The sequence below is a fragment of the Galeopterus variegatus genome, unplaced genomic scaffold (assembly GCF_000696425.1).
Source record: "Galeopterus variegatus unplaced genomic scaffold, G_variegatus-3.0.2 Scaffold412, whole genome shotgun sequence".
Classification (NCBI taxonomy): domain Eukaryota; kingdom Metazoa; phylum Chordata; class Mammalia; order Dermoptera; family Cynocephalidae; genus Galeopterus; species Galeopterus variegatus.
The window spans coordinates 453,668-481,400 of record NW_007726523.1 but is presented as its reverse complement, the minus strand read 5'-3'; the positions used below and the strand labels follow the sequence as shown (position 1 = coordinate 481,400).

General features: G+C 37.6%; 1 protein-coding gene across 4 annotated transcripts in view; it reads right to left on the bottom strand.

Annotated features, from left to right (window-relative positions):
* KDM1B (lysine (K)-specific demethylase 1B) overlaps positions 1-27,608 on the bottom strand; it is a 50,293-nt gene extending 22,685 nt beyond the window's left edge. For 3 of the 4 annotated variants that reach the window (XM_008568470.1, XM_008568472.1, XM_008568473.1), the window contains exons 1-9: positions 23,965-24,043; positions 23,485-23,584; positions 22,460-22,587; positions 21,087-21,176; positions 18,793-18,904; positions 16,306-16,422; positions 7,674-7,712; positions 4,066-4,267; positions 2,083-2,267 (exon numbers count right to left, since the gene is read on the bottom strand). In XM_008568470.1, the coding sequence (XP_008566692.1) occupies positions 2,083-2,267; positions 4,066-4,267; positions 7,674-7,712; positions 16,306-16,422; positions 18,793-18,904; positions 21,087-21,176; positions 22,460-22,587; positions 23,485-23,571 (960 nt within the window). In that variant the 5' untranslated portion in view covers positions 23,572-23,584; positions 23,965-24,043. Of the gene's footprint in view, positions 1-2,082; positions 2,268-4,065; positions 4,268-7,673; positions 7,713-16,305; positions 16,423-18,792; positions 18,905-21,086; positions 21,177-22,459; positions 22,588-23,484; positions 23,585-23,964; positions 24,044-27,590 lie in introns of those variants that run through there. The other variant, XM_008568471.1, reaches the window with a different exon arrangement.
* Positions 27,609-27,733: the final 125 nt, after the last annotated feature.

Genomic DNA, 27,733 nt, shown 5'->3' with positions numbered 1-27,733 from the left:
ACAATGTGGTATATCCATACAATGGAATATTATTCAGCCACAAAAAGGAATGAAATCCTGACACTTGCTACAACATGGATGAACCTTGAAAACATTATGCAAAGTGAAAGAAACCAGTCACAAAGGGTCATATATAGTATGCATCCACTTATAGGAAATATCCAAAATAGATAAATACATAAAGACAGAAAGTAGATTAGTGGTTGCTAGGGGCTGGAAGCAGGGGGAACGGGAAGTGACCTCTTAATGGGTACAAGGTTTCCTTTTGGGGTGATGAAAAAGTTCTGAACTAGATAGTGGAAATGGTTGTACAACAGTTTATATATACTTAATGTCACTGAATTGTACATTTTACAATGCTTAGAATGGTAAAAATGGTAAATTTTGCGTTATATGTATTTTACCACGATAATAAAAAACTCAGGGTAATTCAAATCCATCATTTATCACTAAGATACTAAGAACAAAGGGAGGTTTGCCTGGTTGGGGGGGGGGGAGAGAAGAAACAGACAAAAGGAGGACACAGCCATTTATACTTTATCACATAAGGTCCCCCTCAGAGAATGACTGCTACGGGGACAGTGGGGTCAGACCACATCACATTCCTGACTCAACAAAAGTCACTACGGAGATCCAGGCTGCTGCTTGTACCGGCAGCAGGAACACTGGATTCTCATGACTGATAGGATGTCAGGGGCTGATTTAGAAACCTGTAACAAAGACACTGCCTTTCTCTGCTCACCCCGGCTTTGGCAAGGCCTTGGTCCATTTCCTAGACTCAAGAGTTACAAAGCCACTGCCTCACCCCAGTGACATGAAGCCAGAACAGGTGCCAAGGGGTTTCTACCCCAGGCCTGTCCTCTACTTCTTATCCCCAACCCCCAGCTCCCCCAGAACCTGATCAAACACAGGCACATGATTTTATACTGCAAGTATCCAAGAAATAATACATGCAACGTTGACTTGAATGGCTGCAGAAGATAAAAAGTCTGTTTGTATTCATGAAGTTTTTAAAGCAAATACACTTATGTTTTCCCACTAGAGTATTAAGTATAAATGATAAATACTACATTCTTATTAAAAACTGAAATACCAGACTGACAAGTTTAGGATTTTTTCTATAAGGTTCTTCCCCTGTATAAGTCAAGTTTCAAAGTCAAATAAAAAGAAATATGAAGAAAATGAACCCAAGTTTGTTTCTGAAAAGTCTATCTTTATGACTTACTTATAGGATATTCTGCCCACAATTTTGTTTAGTTTAGTAAATGTTTATTGAGCACCTACCTCAGAAAATGAATACTTCTACCTTACCCAATCTACTCACCTGGGTATAATTCATGTACATTGCATGAACAGCCGTAACTTAATCAGGTCATCTCATCTCATACTGTATTCTAATCCAGTAAAATATCAGGATGAGTTGGAATATCTTTCTTTAATCAAGACCACTTTGGCAGTCTTGCACAATGTTCTGCACTCAGCAGTCACTCAAAAAATTGCTGAGGAAATTAATCAATCAGAAAAATACTAAGGTCAAAAGAGTCTATATTTGTTTAAAAAAAAAAAAAAAAGCTGAATCAATCTACCCCCTTCTCCCAATTTATCTTCATCTCTCTCAGGGTGGGTGCTACATGACACCCCTATCATTTATTCAGTCTCAACAGAAAAAAAAAGCACTGGTCTTGATTGATTGGTGATGTCAAGGTGAGTAAGATTTAATAATCCCTGCCCTCAAGGGCATACAATCCAACTGCTGATGTTTTTGGTTTTTTTCCTGGCACTGCCATTGGAACTCTTTGGATCAAACTCTGCACCTTATACTCACTCCCTACACAGTCAGCATTCTGTACACACACATATGGTCTAAAGTGGTGGGTCTCAGCAGAGGGCAAAGCTGCCCCCATTTGGAAATGTCTAGAGACATATTTGGCTGTCACAGCTGAGAAGTGTTACTGGCATCTAGTGGGGAGAGGCCAGTGCATAGGACAGCCACAAAGAATTACCCACCTAATAAATCAGTATGTAGTGCAGAGGTTGAGAGTACCCTGTCTGTGTGCCATTAGCTAACACGGCCTCACTTACTTTGCAGTTACTATACCACAGTGAGAGAATGAGGTTTCTCAAAGCCAGGTACATGGTGGGGTCTCGGGAATACTCTGGAAACTCGTAGAGTTCATCCAGTTCCATCACATCTGGCCGCACACACAGGGCTTTGCCACACTCGTTGGGCTGGTAGAAAGGCTGGAAGTACCGGTTCATGCCTGGAACTGACAGACGACACAAAGGGCAACTCCTACCAGCTGTCACTTCCAAATCCAGAAGAATTAAAGGGCAAAAACAAACCAAAAAGGATAACCTAGACAAGCTCCTAAACCCTACGTAAATATCTCTGCTTCATCCAGTCGTACAAAACATACATGAATTAAATAAATATTTTTCCCATTCCTTCTTCAGAAATTATTCACAACTTTAATTTTCACAGTTCAAAATTCTTTAAAATTTTTAATTGTGGTAAAAAAAAATACCATATAACTTACCATCTTAACATTTTTAAGTGTACTGTTAAATAGTGTTAAGTATGTTCACATTGTGTATCATCTCTAGAACTTTTTCATCCTGCAAGACTGAAACCCTGTATCCACTGAACACTGACTCCCCATTGAAACATATTTTTAAAACAACTCATTGGCATTTTCCTGTTTATAAAATGAATACGTTCACAGAAGTAAATAAAAATCACTAACCCCTGATTATGTCCGAGTAGGGGGGTTACATTTAGGGGTACACTCCAGCCTTACTTCTGTTTCTATGAATAGAAAATATTAATATGAGGATACTTCAAAAAATTTGTGGAAAAATGGAATTAAAAGATAATACAAATCTTTTCATGAACTTTTTGAAGTGCTCTTGTATTTGTTTTTAAGTTGAAAAATAGAAGTCCTGTTTTCTAACCTGCTTTTTAAAATTTACATCATAAACATTTTCCCATGTCATTAAATATGACACCGATTGCCATATATTATTTTATTTATTATTTAACCATTCCCCTATTGCTAGTTATTTAAATTTCATCCAATTATTTCACTTTTTTTCTTTTTGTGACGTACTTGATTGTACTTATCTGTGGGGTACAGAGCTGAACATCAATACCTGTGTGCAATACGTGATGCTCAAATCAGGGTATTTCACTACTATAAATAATGCCAAAACAAATTTCTTTGCACATAAATCTTTGGATTTACTCTTCATAATTTAGGACAAATTCCTAGAAATGGCACTGCTGGGTCAAAGGGTGTCTATTTTAAGGTTTTTAATGCACACTGACAAATTTTCCTTCACAAAGGTACACTCTTACTAATAGTATTTGAGTGCCTGTTTCATTACACCTTCATTAACACTGCAAATTACTACTTTAGCTTTAAGTTCCACCACATCTACACTTTAGGAGGGCCCAGTGTTATTAGTGTTATTAGTGGTATTAAGATAAGGTCATAACTCTATATGCACCATCAAAAATGCAGTTTGTTATTGCCCAGGCAGAAGATACAGAATTCTTGCTTCTACACCAAGAATTCTGTTATAGAATTTTAAAGATTCCTTTAAAGTTGACAGTCAGCAGCATACCTGTCCTGACCTGAAGTTCTGAATTTTTTCTAGGGTGGATCATTTTGCTGGGATCACCAATCTCATAATTAGAGGCAGAAAGACTCAGAAAAAAAAAGAGGAGCTGCTCATATAATTCAAAATGTTCTTCTGGCAAGTCAGAGTTTGTGTTACCATTAAATTATACAGCTATCCAACTTTCAAATAAACACTCATTAAACCCTGCAGACAATTCACAGACAAGTGTTACTGGCTTTCCAAATTATTGGCAGAAAAATTAAGTGCACACACTATACGAAAATGATATGACTGATCCACAGTATAACCAAATCCGTGAAATAATGAGATGCTTTAGAACCTGTGTCACACACATTTAAAAAACCATTTGTACTATGCTCATCCACACATTTCCAGGAAGGGGGCAGGGAATGGAAAGCAGGGCATACTAGGAACGGCTCTCACCGAGCACGGAGGGCACCTTAGAGTGCTCCAACTTCCCGGGGCTGGCATTGCCAGCGGCGCGGTTCGTGCTGGTGCAGGAGGGGCTCATGCCAACACAGTCCGGGTAGTAGGCAGAGAGCAGGGGTGCTGCCACGCTGTCTTTCAGCAAAGGAGGTAGGATGAGCATGGAGTACCACCAGTGGTTGGCCACTTCCGACACTCTCTGAAATGGGCCAAGCAGGAGCAAGAAGACAACATTAAGAAATGTACATGAAGATTCCACCAAGGACAGAGGATGCTCCTCATTTCATTCATCCTTAACCCTTCTACTCGGTCTTCTCCCACTCAGACTTAACAATTCTGCACAAACAGAAATAAAAGTGAACTGATGACACCTGGAGAGAATGTTTCCTAGGCAGAATTCTTTCTGATACACAGCAACAGCCTCCCACTCCCCCAAAAAACACCACCGATACCAGGAGAGTCTTAAAACTGTGTCCATTTACTATACTGCAAGCCCAGATTTACATCTGAAGTGGTAAATTTCTTTCTGCTCGGTAATCATCTCTCGTCCAGCCCCCTTTTTACTTAGGATCTCAAGATAGTTGATATTGAGAAACTGAGCATAAAAAAATCATTCTCCTAAGTAGTCGTCAAGCATTATTGCTTTTGCTAAAGGCTACTAAATTGACTTTCAGAGAGAAAAGTACCCAGCAACCATCAAAAGAGGATGTCAGGGCCGGCCCGGTGGCGCACTGGAGAGTGCGCCTCTTGGGAGTGCAGCGGCGCTCCCGCCGAGGGTTCGGATCCCATGTGGAGACCGGTTCCCGCTCGCTGGCTGAGCACGGTGCGGGAGCAACGCCGAGGGTTGCGATCCCGTTACCAGTCAGTAAAAAAGACAAAAAGGACAAAAAAAAAAAAGAGGATGTCAGATGTAGAAGTGAACAGAAGAAGCTATTTTCAGTCTTCAAACATGTGATCACGTTCCAGAGCTGATTTAACATATGGAGTCACTGGATCAAAGTGTCCCTATGATGACTGACTATTGCAATAAAAATAAAATTTATGTGTCTTCTAAAGCAACATTGCCACAAATCCTATGTTAGACAGATGGACTTCTCTAAATGCAATCTTAAATGTATGCTCCAGGAATGCTAAGAATTGGATACAGGAGAACTTCAGGGACCCTCCTTTACTAGTTCTCCAGGCTCTAATCAAATGCCATGTGCCATCAAGCAGAAGTTTGTGAATTCAAGGTCAAATCCAGCTTGAAGATGCATTTTGGACTTCAGACTTCACAGAGTCCAAATCTGGGACAAGCATTTTTCAGTTTACTACAAGTTCCAACTCCCCCTAGAAAGAAATCCCTGCTGCCTCACATATTCATCTTACTTGTCCAGCCCCTGCAGGAATCCGAGTCCTCAATCTTTGCTCTCAAGGCTTCTTTTAGGTTTGGTCATCTTTGGCCAGCCTATGCTGTACCAAAAGAAGGGGAGCTCTGGCTCCTTCCCCAACAGACCAGGTCTGCCTCTAAAAACCTCCTTCCTAGCTCAGTCCCAAGGAAAGCGCAAACTGCTGTATTCAGATCCTGACGCTCCGAATGGACCACGTACAGGGGAAAATGTTGGTGCCCTAACAAACATGAACCCAGGCTCTTCCCATACTCTTCTGTTTCCTGGGTCATGCAGCTGTGTGGGTAAACTGAGTCAGGATCAAGAGATATCCTGCCATTTTGCTACTTATCCACTCTTTCTTCCTCCTAAGAAGCCCACTTGAGGGAGCCCCAGCCCATCCTCTGCATTGGTGTAGAAGGAAAAACAGCAACTAGCGCTTGCTCCTGCTCGTGTCTTTGCTCAGCACTCATACCATTCCTGGACGCCTGGCTATAAGTTTGTCAATTTGCCATCAGAAATACCACCCTCACCTCTACCACATATACTACTGAAGAAATCACACTTGATATAGTCAATCTATTAGAAGAGTTACAAATACCCACTGTGCTGGGTTGGGTTAAATAGTGTTCCCCCAAAATTCATGTCCACCTAGAACCTTAGAACATGATCTTATTTGGAAAGAGGGTCTCTACAGATGTAATTAGTTAAAGTGAGGTCATACTGGAGTAGAGTGAGCCCTACAGTCACTAAGACTTGTGTCCTTATAAGGAGGAGGAGAAGAGACACAGAGACAGGGGACACACAGGGAAGAAGCCACATGATGATGAAGGCAGAGATTGGGGTTGTTCATCTACAAGCCAAAGGAATGCCAAGGATTGCTGGAAACCACCAGAAGCTAGAAAAGGCAAGGGAGGGCCCTCCTCTTGAGCCTTCAGAGAGAGCATGGCCCTGCTGCCACCTTAATTTCAGATTTCCAGCCTCCAGAACCGTGAGCAAATTACACTTCTGTTATTTAAGCCACCAGTTAGTGGTGACTTGTTACAGCAGCCCAAGGAAACTAATACAGCTGCTCATAATTTAGAAACTGCTTTAAAAGTGACCCTAGAATACATAGGAATAGAAAAAGGGTAAAAGTACATGATTATGGCTATAAAGTTGTACCTGACTCGTTCTTATCTGAACACAAAAATAAATAACTGGCAGATGAACATCACGGACTCACAGAAATTTTTTAAAGTTCTTATATCCCATGAATATGGCTTCTGTCCTAAAGTTCAGATTCTTCTGGGTCAAAATGGTCTCAATATTAGGGAACAGATGAATAAGGTATTTTAAATGTATTTAAAGTTATTTTTCATTTCTTTCTATAATCTCATCCTGTCTATTCCAAATCTGAAAATTATTTGGGCCACTGCTTTACTATGGCAATGGTTGAGGCTACAACCTATTATTAAAAATATTTATGTGTGTGTACATATACACACATAGATATCACATCGCTTTATATAACAGAATGGATTTAAAGCAGATTTGTTAGGTGTCAATTTTCCCTTTGACTAAAAATCCATCATAGTTGCTGAGTTTCAGACATCTAGAACAACTTCAAATTAACAACCCTGAATCATTGGAACTCAGAATTCTCAGGATTTTAGAAACTCAGAAAGCCAGAACTTTAAAAATCATATTCTGAAACAGCCACTGGTTGCATGGCGCATGGAGCTTGCCAACTAAGGTAGCAAAGTTTCATGAAGACACATGAAATGTGCCAGCCAGAGACACCGCTCCCCTCCCATATCTGGGTGTGGGCAGGACAAAGCAGTTACCCTGAGGTCAGAACGCACAGGAACACTCCTGCAACTGAACCCAGGCCAAGACAATCAAATTATGGCCATCTTGTTCTTTTCTTAGAAGGTTTCAAGTGCAGAAAAGGTCACAAAGTCATCCTTGAAAAACAAGTACAGCAAACCTGATCCCTACAGCAAGACAGGGGAGCAGTGTCTTCCTCTTCATTCCCTTTTCAAGTAAAGCAACATGACTTTTCTTTTTTTAAGCTGAGGGGTGGAGGGGGAATCACTAATCATACCACTACGGCTAATATAGTTACCAAGTTAGACTTAAAAGTCTTTGATCAGTAACCAAATAGATAGAAACTCTTAAAGTTTACTGTCATTTACTTGTAGTACTTATCATTGAAGGCACAATTAAGTCCAAGCCAGAACATGCAGAAATACTCACTAGATCCTCTGGGAGAGAACAATGATCTGAGGTCTCGGGCTGCAAAAGAAAACCGAGTGTTAATTAGGCTTACTTATAAAATACAATTTGAAGTGTCAATTTACCTTCAATGAGATATCTTTTTTCACCTATTAAAGTGGCAAAGAGAAAGTTTGATAAAACACTGTATGAGTGAAGGTGTGGAGAAACATGTACTCATAAGAATGTTCCTGGCAGAAATATAAAGGAAAATAACAACTAAAGAGAGCAGTCTGACAAAAATATGAACATTTTAAATGCACAATAATTCGACATGATCTTGTATAACTGAAAATATACTCTATGCCCAGCAATTCTAACCTTGATATATTTTCCAGAGAGACCCCTGTACATGTATACCAACAGAAGTATTAAAGTCTTCAAAGGATCATTGTTCGTAATAGAAACAACCCAAATGTAGAATGAATAAATAAACTGTGCTATATTCAAACAATGGCATGCTACATAACAATGGGAATGAACTACACACAACAACATCGATGCGTCTCACGGACATAATGTTGAGTGAAAGAAGCCAGACCCAAAAGAATACATACCGTATGATTCCATTTACACAAAGTTCAGAAGCAAGCAAAGAAATCTGTAGCATTATAAATCAGAATAGTAAGTAGGTAGTTACTCTAAGAGAACAAAGGATGGAGGTTGTAGCTGAAAGGGGGCAGGTGAGTGTTTGATTTCTTTATTGGAAGCTGGCTAAATGGAAAACACTGCTGGGAGAAATTAAAGAACCCTGAAAAGATGGGGAGATATACCATGGCCATGGGTCAGAACAGGGGTCAGTTTTCTGTTTGAATGTTATGTTTCCATAAGAAAAGTTGCCTAAATAAACTGAAGACTGGCATACCATATGGCCTAGTAATTCTAGTCCTTGGAATATATTTCAAAGAAATTCTTGCAAGAATGCTCACAGAAGCACTGTCTGTTAACAGCCAAAAACTAGAAACAACCCTTATGTTGGTACACATGAAAATAGATAAATTGTGGTATATTCACCCAATGTAATACTATTCAGCATGGAAAATTAATAAACCAGAATTTAGGCATAAACATGAATGCACCTCAAAAACCTCAATGTTGAATGAAAACAGCAAGTTGCAAAGACATACAAACAATATGATACAATTTATAAACAGTACAAAAATAGGCAAAACTTAACATGTTGTTTAGGGTTTCAAAAGTATGTATTAACTCTATAACAAAAAGTAAGAGAATGATAAATACAAAATTCAAAATACTGTTTTACCCTTGCAGGGAAAGGAGAGAAAGAACTACCGAAGAGCAAGGTGGGAGGTACAAAGCCATTGTTAGTGCTGCGTTGCCGGTTTCTTAAACTAGAGGGTGGATACATGAGTGTTTGCTTTAATTCTTTACTCTTTTTATATGAGAGATCTTCAAAAAGTTCATAGAAAGATTCGCATTATCTTTTAATTCCATTTTTTATAAACTTTTTGAAGTACCCTCATACAAACTATAAATCCTCTTTTGTGTCTATAAATTATTTCAAATTAAAATAAATGTATACACCATTTGACACAGAAATATTTCTAGGAATTGACCTGACAAATATATTCAAAAATGGCACAGATTCAAAGTTATTCCCTGCAGCATTGCCACTAGCAGTAAACATTTAAAAGTAACTAAATGCCCTTCAATAGCACTAAATTAAGCCTGGTATGTCCATTCAGTGGATTATTAGACAATCATTAATGAGAAAGAAGAGATCTTTATATACTAATATGGAAATATCTTTAAGATATATTAAGTGACAAATAGAAAGATCCAAAATAGTGTTATAGTTTGCCATCATTCTTTTTAATGTTGTTCTATAAATAAATTTTTCCCGATTGTCCTTGACAGCATACCATGCTGAACACCCAAATTACTCTGGGTCAGTAAACATCATATAAATAAGTATCATTTCAAAAGTTCTGGTTATGGATGGTAATCAATTCAGATGGAGCTATATAATGAAGAGGTCTCAAGGGAGAATGACTGGCAGGTGGGGCAGAGATTAAAGAGATTTGACATCATCCTCAGAAGTTGCAATTTAAGGAGACCATAAAGGCTTCAACTATAAAGTGGTGTGGGAGGAGAGAAGGCAATTACATTTTCAAAAACTTATGGAATCTGATCCCTCTGAGGCCCTCCCGGAAAAAAATGCTTGATGTAAAATACAGCCAACCAGGCAATAAATCAAAATAGCGAACTTGGGACAGAAGGAATTATAGTAAGAGAAATTGTAGAGAACAATAAATCCACATAAATATAGGAGTGAGAGTAAGCAATGAGGAACTATGGTTATAAAAGAATAAATAATAAAATCTCTGACAAACTAAAAAAAAAAAAACCTAACAGTTTGGGAGAGAAGAAAAGGGGAGGTAGGCTCAAGTGTGATGTAATTTACTTTTTCTGATTTCATACCAGGGTGTCAATCAATATCATCTAAAATTGAAACACTCAAAAAAATGTTTTTAAATTAGAATGATTCCAACTTCTTAACATTCTCAAAATGTATTTTCTTAACCTTTTAGGGAGTTTTTAGAAACTACTATTTCTTGGGATGAAATAACTATTCTATGTTCAACAATTTATTTCGCTTTGGCTTCTCTTTCTTATGTTAAATATATGTTATATTAAATTCAACCATTTTACAAAAAACCAGCAGGTAAAGCACTATGCTTTCATATGAAGCTATTTGTTGGCCAGGCCTTCTCCCTGTATATATACAGGAATAGTCTTGAATGAATCTCGTTCAATAGTGGTTATTTCATAATGATAACTTCATGAATTTCATCTTTGTTCTTTTCTATATTGTTTAAATTTTTCAATAATGAACACATATCATTTGTTTAAAAACAAAGCCATTTTAAAGAAAACAGAGCTTTAAAAAACTATTTAGAAAAGCTAAAAATGACAACTTCCACCCAAGGAAAAAATTTTTTTTAAAAAGGCACATGAAGAGTTTGAACAATTTGTAGAGATGAGGTCAATTCAATTATCAGCAGGTAAAAGAGAGGGGAGATTATGGATAACTCCAAATTATAGTTGAGTCAAAGCACAGAATAAAATGTACTATTTAGTAACACAAGATTATTACTCAAATCATCCAAAATCTTTTTTAAAAAACTGTTTAAAACTAAAAAAAATCACATAAATAGGATGAGCAAAAATGGCTCAAAAAGTACAATCTGTTAAAATAGTCTGCTATTTTTGACCGCTGCTTGGCTGAATTCTCCTTTCATTATTTTAATGAAATGCCATTGAGTCTACTTTTTACTTGAGAAGTAGTCTGGGACACAGGAGCTATTTACGTTCAGTGCAACCAAGACATTGTTTCTGCTACTGGACATGCTCCCTCTACCCCACCAGCCATGGTGTCTTCATTCCACAGACCCTAGTCCCCATCAGTGCAGCCATTCAGCCTGAAAATAAACTACCCACCCCCCCAGTATCAGCCCCCTCCCATCTTTTTTTCCCTTTTACCCTTCAGAGAGGCTTTCTACTCTGAAAGTTGAGCTTGAGAATCAATCAAGGGCTAAGCCAAAAGATTTTAGAAGAGGCTTTACCAATTCTAGGAACCTGCTCCGAGGCTTAGATCCATACTCCCAAATTACCAGCATCAAGAATAAAAGAAGAGGTACCACCACAGAGCCCACCAACATTAAAAGGAGAATAAAGAAACAGTACAAACAACTCTATATTAACAAATTTGACAGGATAGATGAAAAAGATTTCCTTGAAAAACACATCCTTCCAAAATGGACAAAAGTAATAAACCACCTATATAGCCATATATATGCTAAAGAAATAAAATCTGTAATTTATAAACTTCTTATAAAGAAAACTATTGGCCCAAATTGCTTCACTAGCGAAGTCAACCAAACACTAAAAAAGAACCAATATCAACCTTATACAACAAACTCTTTAACAAAATAGCATGAACTTCTCCATTTTTTTTATAGAGCTTAAAACTCTGAGAGCAGAATCTGATAAGGATATTACAAGAAAAGAAAATGACAGACAGTATTCATCATGAACACAGATGCAAAAATCCCTAACAAAATATAATCAAATCCAGCAATACATAAAAATCATAATTAATACAAGTGGAATTTTCTTTCCAGGAATGCAAGGTTGTTTAAACATTCTGAAATCAGTGCAATTCACTACATTAGCAGATTAAAGGAGAAAAACCAAATGATCATCATAAAATATGTAGAAAAAGTATCTGACAAAATTCAACATCCATTCATAATAAAAGTTCTCAGCAAACTAGGAAAAGAAAAGAACTTTCTCAATCTGATATAAGATATTTATGAAAAGCTACAGCCAACATTAAACACAATGAGAAATACTGAACATGTTCCTCTTAAGGTCAGGAGCAAGGCAGGCAAGTCTGCTTTCACCACTTCTATATAACATTGTCACTGGTGGTCCTCCCCAATGTCACAAGACAAGAAAAAGAAAGCAAAAAAGGACTGAGAAAAAGCAAAGCAATCTTTATTCACAGTTGATATGATTGGTTTGTGGATAACTCAAAGGAATCTACAAAAAGATTTGTGAAATTTAAAAGGGAGGTCAACAAAGTCTCTGCATATAAAGTCAGTACACAAAAACCAACTGTATTTCTATATAATTGCAACAAACAACTTAAAAATGAAGTTAAAAATAAATTCTACTTGTTATTGCAGAAAAAAAAATCTAGAAATAACACAAGACATAAAAAATATACTCAGGAAAAATTAGAAAACACTGCTGGGAGAAATTAAAGAACCCTGAAAAGATGGAGAGATATACCATGGCCATGGGTCAGAACAGGGGTCAGTTTTCTGTAGGGGCCAGAGAGTAAATAGTTTAAGCTGTGTGGATCATCAACTGCTATAGGGTGAAAACAGCCACTACATAATGAATAAGCATGGCTGTGTTCCAATAAAACTTTATCTACAAAAAGAGGTGCAAGCCAGATTTGGCTCATGAGCCATTGCTTGCCAACCCCTGGATAAGAAGACTGAAAAACATAAAGATGTCAGTTCTCCTCCAAATGATATATAGATTCAATGCATTCTAATCAAAATCCCAGAGGCATTTTAGTAGATACTAACACACTGATAATGAAATGCATATGGAAACATAAAGGACATAAACAATCCTGAAGAAGAAAAACACTGCCCAGCCGCCAAAAAAAGAAAAGAAAAGAAAAACAAAGCTGGAGGAACTCACGCTACCTGATTTTAAGACTTACTATAAAGTTACAATAATCAAGAAAATAAAGTATTGGGTAAGGATTAACAAAGGTAGTCCAGAAATAGACCTACATATTTAGTAAACTGATTTTTTTTATACTGGTATCAAAGATAATTCAATGGGAAAAGAATAGTCTTTTAAACAAAGGGCACCGAACAACTAAATATCTAAATGTATGGAAAAAAAAAACCCACGAAATTTGGTCAACCCCTCACATCAAAACTTAACTAGAGATACATTAGTGACCTAAATACAAAAGGCTAAAACTATAAATCTCCTCAAAATACGATATCTTTGCAAGGTGAAAGGTAGTCAATTGTTTCTCAGAAAAAACACAAAAAGTTCTAAGCATAAATTAAAAAAATGCATAAACTGGGCTTCAAAATTTAAAACTCCTGCTCAGCAAAACACCTATTAAGAAAATGAAAAGAGTAAATACAGACTAGGGAAAAATATTTAAAATACATATTCATATTCAAATTATTTCAAGAACTCCCGCAAATCAGTAAGACATCCAATTTACAAAAAAAAAAAAAAAAAAAAAAACCACGTATTTTCTTAAGAGGAATCATGAATGGCCAATAAACATATGAAAAAATGTTCACCATCACTAGTTATTAGGGAAACTAGTGTTAGTTCACCACAATGAGATACCAGTACACACCCACTAGAACGACTATAATTAAAAATTAAAAAAAAAAAAAAAAAAAAAGGAATGGCACTGCCAAATGCTGTCATATTGTACACAACCATAGAAAACTATTCGGTAGTTTCTTAAATATTAAACATATATTTTCCACATGACTCAGCAATTACACTCCTATATATTTACCCATAAGAAATGAAAACATAGGTCCATGAAAACACTTGTACAGAATGTTCACTACAATTTTATTCACAATGGAAAAAAACTTAAAACAACACAAATATCCTTTGACAGGAGAATGGGTAAACAAATTGTAGCATATATACAATGAAATCTAGTCAGCAATAAAAAAGAAGAAACTACGGATGCGTACAATATAAATCTCAAAAACAATTGTACTCAGTGAAAGAAACCAAACACTAAAGAATACATATTGGCTGACTCCATTTTTATCAAGTTTAAGAGGAGGCGTAACTGATCTATGGGGAGAGAAATCAGAACAGCAGTTGCTACTGCGGGGAGGGGAGAAAATAACTGGAATTTTTCAGGGTGATGGAAACACTGTGTACGTTGATTGGCGTACTGTCTACACATTGCAGACATCTTCCAAAACTCAATGAAGTTCATTTAAGATGTGTGCATATAATTATATCCTGTAATTATACCTCAATAACAAAAATAAGATGTAATTTTACATCTATTAAAAATACTACTTCTCAAAGCAGGTAAGGTTTTGATATAATGATCACTCTGAGCTATACAGGTCTTTAAACATTTTAAAAGTAGTTTGGATATTCATATCAACAGCCTTTAAAAAACATGCCTTCCATAAATACGTAATCAAGTGCCTTTTTAAAAATTCCAGTAGGATAAATGAATCACAAAAAGTGGTAATCTATTAAAGCAGGAAGGAGATGATTAAGGAGGACTTTGATTTTTTATTTGTATATTATATGCATATGTATGTATTTATACATACATACACACATTCCATTTACTTTTTTTAAATCCTAAGAATATATTCATATAAAACTTATGTAAAAAGGAATTTTTTTTTTTTTTTTTTGGGCAGCTGGCCAGTATGGGGATCTGAACCCTTGACCTTGGTGTTTTATCATCAAACTCTAACCAACTGAGCTAAGTGGCCAGCCCCAAATCTCATATTTTGATCAAGGGAACTTTTTTTTTTTTTTGGCAGCTGGCTAGTACAGGGATTCAAACCCATGACCTTGCTGTTACCAGCACCATGCTTTCCCAAGTGTGCTAACTAGCCCGCTTTATGTAAAACTTAAAACAAAAAATATATCTCCTAATGGGCCGGCCCGGTGGCGCACTGGATAGTGCGCCGCTTGGGAAGCGCGGCGGCGCTCCCGCCTGAGGGTTCGGATCCCACATACAGACCGGTTCCCGCTCACTGGCTGAGCAAGGTGCGGGAGCGGCACCAAGGGTTGCGATCCCGTAGCTGGTCCCGGTCCGGTACGGGGGCGACACTGAGGGTTGCAATCCGTTGCCGGACACGGAAAAAAGACAAAAGACAAAAAATATATATATATATATATATATATCTCCTAAATGTTCATACCTTTTTTCCTATTTTACTTTGCAACATCTTCCAAAATTTTTAATAATTATGCATACATATATTATATTAATATTTTAAATCCCAGGCTTTTAAAAACTTGATCATAAACTTTATAAAACTTTCCATTCATTCTTTAAAAGGAAAATATTTGAATTAAGAAAGTATTTTGCTGGTAATAATTGCATATCTCTGTGAATATACTATAAACCACACTACCTGATTTTAAGACTTACTATAAGATACAATAATCAAGAAAATAAAGTTGTATGGTGAATTAATGGTATATAATTTTAATTTTAAAACAGTGAATTTTATGGTATATGAACTATATGACAATTTTTAAAAAAGAAAGTATTTTTCTTCTGGGGAGTTACAATGAATCCTAATATTCTTTAATGTTCTCAAGATACAAGTAATATTTGCGTAAATTAAATGCCTTTAGCACACTAAAGCCATTACATAATTTTATATATTAGGTAATTGCCAAATTTCAAAAAAGAGACTTATTCCAACTATGGCTGATTCCTAACTGCCAAACATACCCATTCATCCCTTCTTCCTTACTAACGAGATCCTGGTTGTTGTTGCAACATGCTGCTGTAAAATATTTTCTCCCTTTGTCCTCACTGTTGTTCAGAATAGCTACATGATCCTTCTCTGGCCAATGAGACACACATAGAAATCTATGGTTAGAATTTCCAGGAATATACTCAATAAAAGAGGGACAGACTCAGCTGGCACACCTCTCTTGCCCTTCCCCTCTTTTCTGCTCAGAATTTGTACACAATGGCTGGTGGTGCAGTAACCATCTTGTGGCATTGAGGATGGAAGATAAAATAAAGGTGGCTGGACTGGAAACTAGGAAGAGACTTCCTTGGGAAATTTAAAGCAACCATGACAGCCTATTTCCAAACTTCTTATAATGACAGAAAAAGCAAATCCTTAATTTGTTAAGCCATTGAGCTGGGGTTATGTTATATGTTCACCAACACAATCCTGATACAATGAACACAATAAATGAAAAATATATAGCATTACTACTCATATTTGCTGACAACTAAATTCACCTATCAGTTAATTCAAAAGAGACAGATTCACAGGCAAACTTATAGAGATCATACCTTGACAGCAGTATTTGGTTTCATACCACATCGGTAAGTCTTCGCTATCTGTGGAGTAAGCTGGATTTCCTTGGTGAGTTGTCTCCATTTTCTACATTCAGGTTTTATACACTGAACCTAGATGGGAAGTAATAAGTCAGGATCAATAACTCAACTAATCTTGAGCTACTGTTTTTATCCTTCACCATTTTACTCTGCCATGTTCTTCACATGATTTGACCAACTTTTAGCAGTCCTAAGTATTTTTTCTCCCTCTTGCATCACTACAACCCATAGAATCCACTTCTACTCCTTTAGGGTAATTTCTGAATCAATACTAGTTCAGCCATCAGGAAAGCGCAAAAGGAATCTGAGTACTACTGTCAGAAAGCTTTCCCAGCTCTAACCTAAGGAAATAATCAGAGTTAAATTTAGGTAAAGTTAGTCAAAAAGCATGCACACTAAATGCAACATGTTATCCCGGGTTGGATCCTGGAACAGTAAAAGGATATTAGTGAAAAAACTGATGAAATCCAAATGAAGTCTATAATGTAGTTATTAGTACTGTACAATGTTAATTTCTTAGTTTGACAAATAATCACGGTATGTAAAATGATAACATCTGGAGAAACTGAGTGAAGGATATATGGGAACTATCTGTACTATCTTAACAACTTCTTGTAAATTAAAAATGATTCCAAAATAAAAAGTTCGTGTAAAATAAAAAATGCAGATATCCATATACAAAAGAAAGAAGTCAGACCCTCTACTTCACACACACACAAAAATTAACTCAAGATGGATCAAACATCTAAACGTAAGAGCTAAAATGATAAAACTCTTAGAAGAAAACATCAGGAGTAAATCTTTATGCCCTCAGATTTGGCAATGGATTCTTAGCTGTGATACCAAAAGCACAAGCAACAAAAGAAAAAAATAGATATACTGAACTTCATTAAAATTAAGAACTTTTGTGCAAAGGACACTATCAGAGTGAAAACACAATCTATAGGGGAAAATATTTGCAAATCATAGGTCGGACAAGGGTTAAGTATCCAGAATTTAAAGAACTTTTAGGGGCCGGCCCAGTGGCGCACTGGATAGTGCGCTGCTTGGGAAGCGCGGCGGCGCTCCCGCCCGAGGGTTCAGATCCCACATACAGACCGGTTCCCGCTCACTGGCTGAGCGAGGCACGGGGGCAACGCCGAGGTTTGCAATCCCGTTGCCGGTCCCCGGTCCGGTACGGGGGCAACACTGAGGGTTGCGATCCGTTGCCGGACACGGAAAAAAGACAAAAAAAAAAAAAAAAAAAAGAACTTTTACAACTTAACAACAAAAAGATAAACCACTCTATTTTAAAATGGGCAAAGGACTTGAATGGACATTTCTCCAAAGAAGACATAAAAATGGCCATCATGCACATGAAGAGATGCATTAGTCATCAAGCAAGTGCAAATCAAAACCGCAATGAGATACCACTTCACATCCACTGCAAATCGTATTCAGACAAATACTTGTACATGAGTGTTCAAAGCATCACTATTCACAATAGCTAAAAAGTTGAAACAACCCAAATGTCCATCAACAGATGAATGATTTTAAAATGTGGCATATCCATTCAATGGAATATTATTCACCCATAAAAAGAATGAAGTGCTGATACATGCTACAATATGAATGAACCTCAAAAACACTATGCTAAGTGAAAAAAGCCAAACATGGAAGGTCATTTACTGCATGATTTCATTTACATGAAACATTCAAAATGGGTAAATCTATAAAAACAGAAAGCAGATTAGCAGTTGCCAGGAACTGGGGGGATGGAAAATTAGGGGGTGATTGCTTAAGGGTACAAAGCTTTCTTTGTGGGTGATGAAAATATTTTGGAATTAGATAGAGGTGGTGGTTGCACAACACTGTGAAAATACTAATTGCCAATGAACTGTACACTTTAAAATGGTTAATTTTATGTTACATGAATTTCACATCAGTTAAAAAAAAATTTTAAGTGTGCACAGAGAGGCTCAGAATTACTTACAATGTTAAAGAAATTAGCAAATCATTTATAAAATGGTGGTAGATTTATACAATATATGCAATCACTAAAATATATTTTCAAAGAATGACTAAATGGAAAAAGGGTAATATAAAGTTAAATTAATAAATAAAACCCTATAAATTACAAAAAATCATATCCCAAGTATGATTTTAAATCTAATTAGGATTTGTATATAAACAAACACATAAAAATAAGAACAGAAAAAAAGATTAGAAAGATGTGCACCAAGGTCAGCAATCACTATCACTAGCTGATAGTGAGTCGCTAGCGAGTCGATGTTCAACTATCTAAGCTCTCTCCAAAAATAAAAAAATATTTGCTTCAATAGTCACAGAAAGAACAATAAATGTAATAAAAGCAAGATCTCCTAAAAATCAGTATTTTCACCCATTACTCTTGCTTTAAGCTCTGTAAATGCTTTATAGAGCAATAGAGATCATTCTTCTTACCCAGTAAGGGAGCTGTTGATCTGCCATGAAAGCTTTGGGACTGGGCTCAGTTTTGCCATTGCTAGTCCATACTTTTTTCCAGGTAATATATTTGTCGTATCCATCCTTGTGGCTGAAAAACAATAAAAATAAATATGTCAAGTTGTTAAGTTAATCGGATTTTCAAAATAGGAGGCATGTTGGTAAATCTTATGTAAGGGACTTAACAAGTCTCACTGTAAGGGAGGCGGAGAGTTATTAACTGGCACCCATAAAACAGGCAGTGAGAAGGGTTGCCAGTTTTACTATCAAACTAATAAGGTTACAATATTATTTGAAGAGGAAATTAGGATATTTTTAAAGGTACATACTAAATCCTAGGGCAGCCATTTAAAAAATTACATCAGTTAAAAAAAGATTACATCAATAGATAAAATAAAATACAATCATAAAAATGCTCAGTTAATATCAGAGAAGTTAGAAAAAAGAAGGGGGGAAAACACACCACATGGAAAACAGTAAGATGACATTTTGTTTGGACCAGTAAGGGGATCACAACCCTTGACACAGTGTGGTCTGCACCATGCTCAGCCAGTGAGTGCACCAGCCATCCCTATATAGGATCCGAACCCGCAGCCTCGGTGCTACCAGCGCCGCACTCTCCTGAGTGAGCCATGGAGCCGGCCCAAGATGACATATTTTAATCCAGTTATATCAATAATCATTTAAAACATGAATAAAGGGCTGGCTGGTTAACTCAGGTAGTTAGAACACAGCGTTGTAACACCAAGATCAAGGGTTTAGATCCCTGTACTGGCCAGCCACCAAAAAAAAAACCAACAAAAAAACCAAACATGAGTAGTATAAACTTATAAATTAAAAGAGAGACTGTATGTGGGATTTAAAAAATTATATGCTGTATACAAGAAACCTACTTTAAATACAAAGATTCAGAAAGGTTAAAAGTGAAGAAATGGAGAAAGGTAAATCATGCTAACACTAATGAAAAGACAGCTGAAGCAGCCATACTAATCTGAAAAAGGAATATTATCAGGAATAACAAGGACAAGGGATACTACATAAAGGGGACAATTTTCAGAGAAGCCATAATAATCCTAGATGCACAATGTAACTACATTGATTGAGATGAAAAATACATGAGGTAAAAACTTATAGAACTGAAAGGAGAAATAGACAAATCAGCACTATAGTTGGAGACTTCAAGAGAATTAAAATTGCAGACTTTAAGACACCTCTCTTTGTAATTAAAAGGTCAGGTGGGAATAAAATCAAAGGATGTGTATGACCTGCACCACACTATCAACTGACTTGACTTGCTGACATTTACAGACCACTGCATATGACAACGCTAGAATACACATTTTTCTCCAATGCACATGGGACATTCACCAAGATACACCCCATTACGGGCCATCAAGCAAACCTCAATAAATTTAAAACACAGAAATCATACAAAGTACATTCTTAGAACATTACAGAATTAAACTAGATATCAGTACCAGAAAAATTGTTGGAGATGTCCCAAATATCTGGAAATTAAACAATTTCTTTCTTTTTTTTTTTTTTTTTTTTTTTTGACCAGTAAGGGGATCGCAACCCTTGGCTTGGTGTCGTCCGCACCGCGCTCAGCCAGTGAGCGCACCGGCCATCCCTATATAGGATCCGAACCCACGGCAGGGGCACCGCTGCGCTCCCAGCGCCACACTCTCCCGAGTGAGCCATGGGGTCAGCCCAACAATTTATTTCTAACTAATCTATGGGTCAAAGAAAAATTAAAAAGTATTTTGAACTAAATGAAAATAAAAGTTACTACAATTTGTGGAATATAGCTAAATCAGTGATTGCAGGAAAATTTATAGCATTAAATGCATTTACTGGAAAAGAAGATCTAAAATCAATAACTTAAGCTTCCAAGTTAGGAAATCAGAGAAAAGAGAAAATCAAATCTAAAGCAAGCAGAAGAAAGTAAATAATAAAAATCAGAGTGTAAATCAATGAAATTGAAAACAACAAAATGGAGAACCAACAGCTCCTATGTTTTCCAGAACTTGCAGACTAAAGAAATTAACTGTCATATAGCAGATATTTTTCAGGTCCTGCGTGTGTACACACAAGAGCATGCACACATGCAACCTATAGCATCGAAGTTCTGGTCAAAGTTACAGTTGCCACAGGCATGGCTGGAACAGTCAACTAATTCAGGAAGCCCAGGGCTAAGCCATAACCAACCCCTTCTGCTGCCTCTGCACTGCCCCCTCCACCATGGAAAACTCAAAAGCAATTAGTGCACAAACCTTCTGTAGTAATGGTCAAAGCACTCATTACAGAAATGTTCCCCACAGGAGAGGTGATACCATCGGGATGTGTAGCCATTTTTGGCACATCTGAAAATAGCACAAATATGTAGCTTTGGTAATGAATAAACATTTATTTTCACTTTTTTAAAAAATATATATTTAGCAAGCATCTCCTATGGGCCCATTTTGCACTATCTCCACTGAGACTCCTAACAACCCCAAGCTAACCACAGAGGAAATTGGAGTGGATGACTGATAAGATACTACTACACAAATTATTAATAAAGGGAGCATTAAGGAGGGTGTGGTGTATACAGAATGTCCAAGTTATATCTCTATTATTAGAAGACTCACAGTATCTATATCTATCTTTAGGAAAACTATCTTCAAGGATGATGTTCCCACAAAGAATGCTCTCGGGAGGCCAAGACCCGATGTCTGAATGGACTTTCAGAAGCACTTGCAAAGCATACAGGACATGTGGCCGCACAGTGGCCTTTTCACATTTCCTGTGACCTTCCATCTTCATCGTACAGGGACTTAGACCAGTGGTCTACCTAACCCTCCTGGGGCTTAGGAGCCTTAACGAGACTCCATGGAGTAAAGATGGGGTTTTACGACATGAAATGGTGATGCTGCTCACTTGCTGTAAGTTGCATGTGTGTGAAGGAGAGAAGCAAGGTCTCTAGTAATAATATCTGGCCCAGTATTGAACAGTGAATGAATCTGGCCAGCTGCAATTGGAAAATCAATCTGGCAAATATAACTTGTCAAACAGCCAATAATACAGCAGAAGACTGAAAAATCATGCCACTATGAACAGGACCACCACCACCTCTTTGTGTTTAAAAAGTGGGATTTGTTTTCCAGGTTTTATTGAATCTTAAGCCTTAACTGAAGATTTTTCTCCAGAAGTCAAAAAAGGTCATACTTGTGTCATCTCAAAAAAAAAAAAGGGCAAGACTCGGCTACATAGTTTCTGAGACTTGTGTATGGATATGGGAAATGGAGGTTTGTAATACGAGGGAGAAAAGCAGCACAGGGAAAAGTACATGCATGCTGGTCTGGACAGGGAGATGAAGGGTTCTCTCCACTGTGTGGTCCATACCCCGTCCCATGCTCGACACCCAGCTATGGTTGGTTGGATTTGAGGACACTGTATTACAAAGTTGACATGGGTGCAGTCTCTCCCAGTAGGCTAAGTGTGACGGGAGCATTAAGGAGAGTGTGGTGCATACAGAACGTCCAGGCAATATCTCTATTATTAGATGACTTTCAAAATCTCTATCTATCTTTAGGAAAACTATCTTCAAGGATGATGTTCCCACAAAGAATGCTCTCAGAAGCCAAGACCCAATATCTAAACAGACCTTTCAGAAGCACTTGCAAAGCATACAGGACACGTGGCCGTACAGCCCGCCTTTTCACATTTCCTGTACTTCTTTTCTGACCCACCATCTTCATCTTCATCTGCCATCTCTGTTGCTTTTTTCTTCGCCTGAGGGAGAACCAGCTGAGGATAAGATTTCACCAGAATGACCAGGGGTGAAGGCTGTGGAAGGTTTACTACTGAATCACATCCAGGTTAGAAGATCAATGACATCCTGGCAGTAGGTTAGGAGCTGACGCAGCAATTTCCTCATGACTGTACCGTGCAAATAACTCACTAACTCGCTAGAGATACACGAGGGTACTCCAAAAAGTTCACGGAAACATTCATATTATCTTTTTAACATTCATATTATCATTCTATTTTCCTATGAACTTTTTGAAGAACCCTCGTAGAAGTAGCACTTTAACAACAGTGAGCTGAGGAAAGAACTAAAATTCATGTGACCCTTTCTTAGGAAAAGGTGACAACCGTCAAAGTAAACAAAAGGCATTCTCAAATTAAGATTTTTTTCTTTATTTAGAGTGGTTACACTCTCTCAGTATTGAAGATAAAAACAAAAAAAACTAGAAAAATTCTAGAAAAAGAATTATATCATTGAATTTTTTCTTTAAAAAAAATAAATAAAAGCCCCACAAATTAACGCTCCAACAGCACCCAACCAACTACAAGCTGAAGTCCAAATTTCTATGAGTAACAGCCAAGCCAAGCCTGATCTGGCCCCAACCTCATATCCTGGAAACAACCACACAGCTGGATTCTCGGGATGCCCCATGCCAATTCACACTCTATGCCTTTACACTTGCAGTTGCCTCTGCCAGATACACTACTATGTTCCATTTCCCATCCCTTTATCACACTATACTAGGGTTGCATTGTGAATTTCTCCACTAGACTACAAGCCCCTTGAGGACTGGAGTTGTGTATTTTCATCTCTAATTCTCCAGTCCCAATCAAAATAATCCTGCATGCTTAAAAAAGATGTATCGAATAAATGAATAATACCTGCCTACCGGAGCTCCTCAAAGGAAGGCTGTCTGGAGAATGATCAAAAGGTGCTCTTTTCTTTGTCCTCCCCCGTGGGGTTGCCATTGTATGAGAAAATCTGCCAGAAAAAAATTAAACCATTAAATATTAGCATCTGCTAATGTTTTCAACAGCCTGGAGCAAACTTATTATGTAGTTTAGTAGGTAAGAGTGTATGCTCTGCGGTTAGACTGAGTATAAAGCCACCACTTTCAAGTCACTTAACTTCTGTAAGCCTGAGTGTTCTCATACATAAAATGGGCATAGTAAGAATGTCCTACAGCATTGGTGTGAAGATTAAACAAAATAACCTATTTAAAGCCAAAGAGCTGGCATATTATAAGTACTCAATAACTATTATCCATTAGTAGTATGCACATTTAAAGTGTGAAACATACCATATGAACAACCAATAAACAAATTACACTACTGTTTGTAAAATTCAATGAAGAAAAACACCTAATTTTTGTCTGTTATATTCCTCTTTATCTTGCTGTATCTTCTAGCAGCTCCTGAATTTTGATCTCTTAGTACACTTTAAAAAGAAAATTAATTCATTCCTTCTTAGTAAAATTCAAAGAAATATTATACACATTGTCTAGTCATCACTGAATAGAGTAGTAATCTGGATTAGATAGAACTGGTATCTCCTACTGGAAAAGTTTTGAGTTCTCAAACTAGTCTAATAACAATACGATTAAACAAACATTAACGACCAAAATCTACAAGAGAAATAATGCACAGTAACCATGAAATATTAAGAGTTATTAGATTTTTTTTTCAATTAAATTAGATAACGAAAGGGTTCTGATCCCCATACTGACCAGCTGCCAAAAAAAAAAATTACATAAGGAATGAAAAATGCTTACCATAGGTAAGTCCTCAATATTAATTCTGTAATTATCATTCATTTCCTCCTATGATCATATTTACTACACACCCACACACATACGTACACACAAAATGACAGAATGAAAAATAAGCAGGATCTATAGATAAGAAATATGAAAGTAGAAAAGTAATACTATAAAATACAAATTCCACACATCTTAATCTTGGAGAAAAGCTTTGAGGAGCTTGTAATCCTATTGCTTTAAATTTGTGAGGTATACTAACATCCATAAGAGTATTTTCCATGAATTATTAACATCACATGGAAAAACTTTCAGTTTGCCATCTACATTGACTGAGAAATCTCCCCCCAAACTCCCCTCTATTGATACATCGGACAAATGGTAAATCTCTTCATGATAGTCATCAACGTTCTGGACGGTTTTCCTTTGATTTAGTCTTCACTGTCTCAGAACCAATATTATGTTAGCTATGAACACATAAACTTTACATATTCTGAAACGCATTATAGTTATTTAAACACTAAATAAATTACCATTTAGTTCTACAGCATCCATTATACTGCTGGATAAAGTGCTAATAATGTTAAAAGTTCTATCTACCTATAATTGTTATACCCAAAGGCTTTCTAGACCTGATTGTTTGACGTTTCTGGGAACTATGCTTTCTTTTGGGAATGTATGCATTCCTAGGTGACATGGGCAGATATTGCTAGGCTGATTTCATTTATATTCCTAAACCCCACATTAGACTTCAAATATTTTTGCGATGATACTTATATATACTATATATTTCTGTATACTATATACATATTTACATATACTATATTTGTGGTTCATTTTATGAATAATGTATATATATATTATATATGAAGAGATATATATATACATGTATATAAGAATTCGTGTGTGTGTGTGTATGTATATATATATATATATATATATACATACACACACACACACGAATTCTTATATACATGTATATATATATCTCTTCATATATAATATATATATACATTATTCATAAAATGAACCACAAATATAGTATATGTAAATATGTATATAGTATACAGAAATATATAGTATATATAAGTATCATCGCAAAAATATTTGAAGTCTAATGTGGGGTTTAGGAATATAAATGAAATCAGCCTAGCAATATCTGCCCATGTCACCTAGGAATGCATACATTCCCAAAAGAAAGCATAGTTCCCAGAAACGTCAAACATTTAAATCTAACCATATACCGGAAAATATGTACTTAATGCAATAAAGAACAATAATTCAAGAAATGGTCTAAAAGGAAATGAAAACATTAGCTATAAAAGCCATTATTAAATCTGATTGAAGGTTTTTAAGGTAGTACATTCCACCTTTAATCATACAATTGAGGGTCATGTGCCACCATCCTTTTTTGGCACTTAATGTAATTTCTGTATTTCCACTCTTGCTAGATCCTTGGGTTTAGAAATGAAGGGAAAAAATTTTAAGTACTTTTTTCCACAACTGTGAGGTGGGGGAGATCCCTGCCCTGCTGGAGGAAACCTCCACCTGCCACCTCCAAGCCCCTCAATAAAATGGTTTGACCCCCCAAAAATAAAACCAAAAAATTTTAAGTTGGAAGGACTAAAGTTATTGTGCTTTTAAGTATAATGTTAGAAATAATGACCAAAGTGTCATTAAAACAAACTAGTATTTCCCAACTGATTCTTCAAATTAATAAACACACCTATATTTATAACCAATTTGTTTCATGTTCAATATTAGAAGCATTTTTTCTCCTAATTTTAAATTCATAGCTTTGGTTTTCTTTTAATGTGATAAAAGAAAGGGGAAAAAGTGGGGTTTTTGGTGGATATATCAACATTTAGATTTCTACTTTAATTCCCAGGTTTTTCTGAAGCAGAATTCATACAAATATGAACCAAAAGGACTCCAGGTTAGAATAAAAACTTATAATGGAGTCAGCATAATTTCTAAAAATAGGACAACTATTAGAAACTTCTTCAGAGACAAAAGAAACAGAAATTTCCCTTTCAGCCACTTAAAATGAGGCAGGACTAGAACCTTATTACTCCACACTAATCACATTCTCAGAAATATGGATAGAGTACAATAATTCAATATCGAATTATTCAATATTCAATATCCAATTCAATATATTAAATCCCAATTGCCTGGATGTCTTTTGTTGACTACTTTCTGTGCCTGAAGAAAATTAATGGTAAATTTTCTCACGTACCTCCTGAAGAAATCTTCCCTCTCACTCACCTTTCTTCCACTAATATAGATTAAAAATCAAAACAAAACTGGCAAAAGCCTTGAGTTGTGTGTATATACATGTGGGGGGAGGGGGGCGATCCCCGCAACTGCAGCGGTCTATGAAGTCCTGCAACTTTACCCAGGGGAAGACTGGGCCTCTACCTGGCGGGGTTCCAGATCACTGAACCCCAACTTTCTACAGCTGGGCCTGCCTCTTCCTTCCTCTTTCACCTGCCAGCTGCCAGACTGTTGACTAACAGCTACCGTAATCGGGCCGACCCCTCCGCGTCTCCAATCGCAGAGGAGTTACCCCAGCAACTGGGCAATGCTAATCAAGTCTCAATGCATGGTGGCTGTGCTGGAGAATCACTACACCTTCAAGGCTGTGCGGGCTCCTCGCCGCCACCTGATCGGCTGGCAAGAACAAGCGAGGGAGTTCCCACTCGCGAACTGTGTGGGGTTCCCCCCGCGGCAGACACCCGCCCGAATGACAGAGCTCTGACAGCCCCCAGGAGGGAACCCCAGCCCCCGGGTACCACCTGCGGCCGCCTCGCTTCCCGAAAAGCTTTCTCGTGTCTTCTCCGAAGTCGGAGAAGCAACAGCCCCCCAGGTTCACCTTTGCGCTGCAAAGGTGCAAGGAGTCTTGGGGAGAAGGCACCGCTGTACAGAAAGGAAACATTGTAGGGGGGTTAGGAGACCCGCAACCCCGCGACGAACGGGGGAACCCCGTCGTCACAACACCCCAGCCCGGGAATTCCCCCTTCCTCACACAGGGATCCCCACCCCGCACCCCCTTCCAATCGGGCGCGGAAGGTACCAGCCCCTGAGGTACCCGACCCCTCCCACCCGGGCGAGGGGCGCTGCGCAGGGGGAGAAGCAGGGCTTGCACCCCAGCCGAACCGCTTTGTGCAGCGCTGTCACCCGAAATCCGCCCCCGCCCCCACGCCCGACCCCGGAGTCGCGAGTCCCCACCTCGGAGCGCCGGCGAGGCGGTGCGCGCCGCCCCGGGCTGCGGGCGTCTCTCCGGAGCCGCGCGCCGCGCGCACACGACAGCAGGACCCGCGCCGCGAGCCACAGCCCCCTCTCGGCAGCCGCCGCCGCCGCCGCTTCCGCCT